We start from the raw sequence: 5,081 nt of genomic DNA on the forward strand, positions 1-5,081 counted from the left end.
TCCAAGGCTATGGGCATCATGAACTCGTTCGTGAACGACATCTTCGAGCGCATCGCGGGCGAGGCGTCGCGCCTGGCGCACTACAACAAGCGCTCGACCATCACGTCTCGGGAGATCCAGACGGCCGTGCGGCTGCTGCTGCCCGGGGAGCTGGCCAAGCACGCCGTGTCCGAGGGCACCAAGGCCGTCACCAAGTACACCAGCTCCAAGTGAGCGCTCCTTTCTCTACCTGCACCCCAAAGGCTCTTTTCAGAGCCCCTTGTTTTCTCAACATAAGATCTGTAATTCTTTTGTAGGCTTGCACTTTAAATACTGCAAGTGAAAGTAAATATGTTCTTAGGCAATTGCATTCTTTGTATTTTGCAAGTACCTTAGTCTTAAATTTTTGTTTTTTGCTTTTGTTTCTTTGAGACAGGGTTTCACTATGCAGTTCAGGCTCTCCTTGAACTCACTTCGTACCCCGCCCAGTATGGCCTTAGACTCACAGCAGTCCTGTCTCAGCCTCCCTAGTGCTGCTATTACAGGCATGAGCCATCGTGCCTGGCCTTTGTTTTCTCAGAGCATTCAAATTGCTTTGTATAGCACAATCTTGCAAATTTCATTTCTCATCTCAGTTTCTGAGTGTTAATCCCTAATGCTTTTGTGGTGTGTGGAATGGGTGCAGTGACCTGAATGAAGTGTTTTACTTCCTGACAAAACTTGCTCTTAGGTTTTCATTTTGAATTTGTGGTCGACAACTAGGATAATAGTGCTGTGTGTATGATGCAACACATTTGAAATTGTCTTTTTCCTGTATGTATTTTGTATTTTTCTTGTATGTCCTGTTTGATGTGGAGGTTAAGCCACATTCCTTGTGGCAGTGGAGTATCCATAGGACTCCTTCCAAAATGACAGTAGACTTACAGAAGCCAGTCACTATATAACCTTGTAAGTGACATCTTGTCACTGTTACTGGATTACAGTTGTGAAAAATTATAACTTTTCTCAAGGGGATTGTATAGTGTAGGAGCATCACTATCAGAAAGGTGGAATCACTGTGACATGTGTTAGAAGTTGCTTGTCAATGATAACTAGAAGTAACGACATATGTTGGTATGCAATTTTCAAGTTTTGGCTGGAAAACAGGTTGTGCTTTCTGTTGGTTGCTTTCCTGTCCAGAACGACTGGGTGGGTTGGGGGTAAAGGGCATCAGGATCCTAGCTGCCTAGTGAGCAGTGGAGAGAGGTCAATGTGGACATCAATCTAGATCTTGATTTTTTCCTGTTTTCCTTGCTCTTTTTCAGTCTTTTTTGTTTGTTTGTTTGTTTGTTTGTTTTGTTTTCCCAAGTTGGATATCGTTTGGCCAGAAATGTAAGGAGATGGAAGGGAGGCTACGGTAAGATGGGAGCTCTAGGCTTGTAAGTATCATCCATTAATGGTCTCTCCTTCTGGTATCAGCGATTTGTTCAAGTTCTTTGGTTTTCTTCCCATATCTTAGAATCATCCTCATTACCCCCTCTTCAGTATTCTGTGCCCCAACTGGCTCAGGGTGCCTTCTGTCTTCTAGACCCTAACATTCTGACTTTTCTCTGTGTTTCCTGGCTTATATGTGGTTCTTACTGCTGTCTGCTACCTCGAAATACTGCAAGTCAGTTTTTAATTTGTGGTCTGCCAGTAAGTGTGTCATGTTTATTAAATTATCGTTTAAAAAATGATCTCTAGGAATTTCTGTTTTCCTGAGTAGATATTGACTGATAGAACTAATTGCCCTTGGTTTGTAGGTAATGATGATACTTTACATATTGATAACATTTGATTTTTTTTTATTCACACTAAGGACTTTGATATTTTTCCTTGGTCTCAAAGAACTAAGTCTCTAAAGCATTTGTCACTGTCAGTTTTGCCAGTAGGTAAAGCAATTACTTGAAGAATCTTGAGAAGTGAGGTGTTTAGTAGGAAACAGGCCCCTGTGGCAGTGTTTTACCCAAGTAGGTGATTTTGGTTGACTCAAGATATTTAAAGATGGGCTTGGGAATTTTGCTCAGTGGTAGAGTGCTTGACTAGAATGTTTTAGACCCTGAGTTCAATCTCTTATCCCTTAAAATACTACTACTATGACTGCTACCACCTCTACTACTATGACTACTAGACTATGGCAACCAGGAATACTGTATGCCTTGTTCTGGAACTACATGCCAGGCGGCCAGTTATTTAGGTAGGATGGAAGAAATAAAGACAGGTAGAAAAGAAAGAAGGAAAATCATAATTAAAAAGTGTACTTTTTAAAAGTTTACAACTCCTGGGACCCATCAAAGTAATCAAAGAATGTCTATGTGGGTCAGTTTAGGCTCCTCTCTTTCAAAATGCATCACACTGAAAGTTCCTCAAGGATAATGCAAGTTTTTAAATTTGTTTACCTGAGCAAGTAAAGAGCAGGAACCTGATCCAAACATAAAGGAACAGGTTGAAACATTTCAAACATTACTTAAATTATCCACCTTAAAAGTAAAAAAAACAAACAAAATGAACTGGACTCGTATCTGTAAGTTGGCCAGTAAGCTTTGGAGTTTTCTTTACCTTGGGTTTTCCTCCCGTCAAGAGAAGCATAAATGCTTCCAGTTCCTGGAAGTGACCTGCTTTATTCTTCTGAACACCAGCACTATACTCTTGAGTGTGAACTTTTAAAATTCTGCCTAATGAATCCTTTCTATGCCTCTTTCTGTTCAGTACTGACACTTCTTTTCCCACAATAGGAGGCAGTGAATCTGTAACCTATTCTGTGGGGAGGGTGGGTTTAGGATCCTTATCTCTGCTTTGGGAAACTCCTGGGATCTTTTCTAGTGACAATATCCAAAGGACTGAATAGTGTGTAGCCTTAAAATGTCCTTGTACTCTGTGGGATCAATTTAGGTATGAGATCTAACAAATTATTATATTTGTGTTAAAATCATCGTTTCTTTACATGACTGTAAAGCATAGTCTTTTGACATTACCCCCTTTTGTCTCTCTGGCCTGCTAATGAGTAACTATTAGCCTAACAAAGACATTTATGGAGTACATGAGACAAATTTTCCCAACAATCCTACATTGTAACATCATGAATGAAAGCTTTTTGAAGTGATATGCATATCACTCCTTAGTAATAATAGTGCTGTGAATGCATACAAGAAGTCATATTCCAGGAAATCAGACTTTCTGCTCTGTAAGACAAAAATGAACATCTTAGAATGTAGCAAAAAACACAGTGAAACAAAGCAAAACAAAAAGTAAATTGCTGCTTTACAATCAAGGCATTTCCAAATTTATCTGAGGCTTTGATTTTGGAATTTTCATGTATCTATGATTATAATATGTCTGTAATTATCTACACATTTAAATTTACATATGTATAATTACAATATTACTTTACTGAGTAAATTACTCTAATATTACTTTACTGAGTATATTAGTCAATGTTTCTTTCACTTGTGTGGTTGTATTAATTTCCTATTGGCGATCTACAATTTATTACAGACTTTGTGGATAAAAGTAATACAAATTTATAATTATATGGTTCAGTAAGTTTAGATCATTTCATGAATCTCACTAAGCCAAGCTCAAGAACTGAAGACTTACAATTTGTTTCCTTGTTTTTCAGGTGTTGAGTCTACACTGTCCTTCACTCCTGAACCGTTTCCATTACTTTCAAAGTCAGCAATCTATGGCCAACCATTCTCACGCTGCAATTTATATTATGATATATTCTAACTCCCTCTTACACTACTGAGGACCCTAGTGATTAAATAGAGTTCATCTGCAAATTATGGTATAATTTCACTATTGATGTAGGTCTATTAGTAGACTTAATTCCCTGTTCAACTATATCCTTTGTCAGATAAATTGACAAAGATTGGTACCACGGGGGTGGCATCATGCCATATAACACTATGGGGTACAATACTTGTATAATTTGATAGCTATATAATTTCAGCTCTGGGAAGAGGAGCCAAATAGGGCCACCTTTCCTTTTACAATATCAGAATTCAGTAGTTCTGAAATTATAGGCCATGACTATTTATATTAACCAACTTATATAAAGTTAAGTGGCAGTTTTAGTTTTCAGTGTTTTTCTAGATTTTTGCTTTTTTTCTTTGTGTATTTGAATGTTTATACATCTTCTTGTGTATGTTGTATGTACACAGTACAAGTGGAAAATTTTTTACTGTTGAAAGAAATCATACAGTACAGAAGTCTTTTTTCCTAGGACTGGATTGAAATTCTAAAATATTTTGTATCTATACTATTAGCATTTCTTTTGTAGGGGATGCCATTCATAGCATAAACTTTGAGACTTTATTATTAGAAAATGTGTATTATGCAGTGTACATATGCTATATCTGCATCGACAGTAAAGGGTGTAACTACAGGAGTATTTTTCACTAACTTATGTATAACGCAAGATAAAATTGATATACACTATGAATTTAAAAAACTCGAAAATAATTTTAAGAAACCTACACAAACCTTGAAAGTTAACAGTAATTGCTAAAGGAACTTCTTTCCTGAATTGCCATAATTGTGATTTGGTAGCTGGAAAATTTTAGATGTTATCTTTCCAGGAATCAGCTGTGGTTATTTGTCAATGTTTTTGCATTTCAGTTAGGTTCCTCCCGAGTTTGGAGGATTTCTGTTTAAGAAAATTCACCTGAAGCATATAATTTGCCTTGAAAGTTGTACCATTTAGTCGCTCCCAAACATGCCGTTAGAAAGACTATTCACCAAATTTACTGCACCGTCTCCATCAAGAGGCCACTTAGGTTAGCACACGTGGTGTAAATATAAAGATAAGCAGCCTGTGAAAATGCAAAGGTGGTTAACAGCTGTTACTAACCAGTAAGTAAACCTCTAACGTTTCTAAACGCGTAATTTAGCACCATTCTGACGCACACCTGTCTTCATCAAAAGCAATTCCCTTAAAAAAAACCCAAATTATCGAAAATGCTAAGTCATCACAACTCCCATAGCGATAAAGTGGGTGGCTCTGAAAAGAGCCTTTGGGGTGCAGGTAGAGGAAGGAGCGCTCACTTGGAGCTGGTGTACTTGGTGACGGCCTTGGTGCCCTC

General features: G+C 38.0%; 1 protein-coding gene across 1 annotated transcript in view; it reads left to right on the forward strand.

Moving 5' to 3' along the window:
• The window catches only part of LOC102004282 (histone H2B.v1-like), a 4,597-nt gene extending 1,264 nt beyond the window's left edge, over window positions 1-3,333 (forward strand). The window contains exons 3-4 of the mRNA XM_005403424.2: window positions 7-209; window positions 1,328-3,333. Coding sequence (XP_005403481.1) covers window positions 7-209; window positions 1,328-1,379 — 255 coding nt within the window. The 3' untranslated portion in view covers window positions 1,380-3,333. The remainder of the gene's footprint in view (window positions 1-6; window positions 210-1,327) is intronic.
• The last annotated feature ends 1,748 nt before the right edge of the window (window positions 3,334-5,081 follow it).

Source organism: Chinchilla lanigera, unplaced genomic scaffold (assembly GCF_000276665.1).
Source record: "Chinchilla lanigera isolate Chin_1 unplaced genomic scaffold, ChiLan1.0 scaffold00082, whole genome shotgun sequence".
Lineage (NCBI taxonomy): Eukaryota > Metazoa > Chordata > Mammalia > Rodentia > Chinchillidae > Chinchilla > Chinchilla lanigera.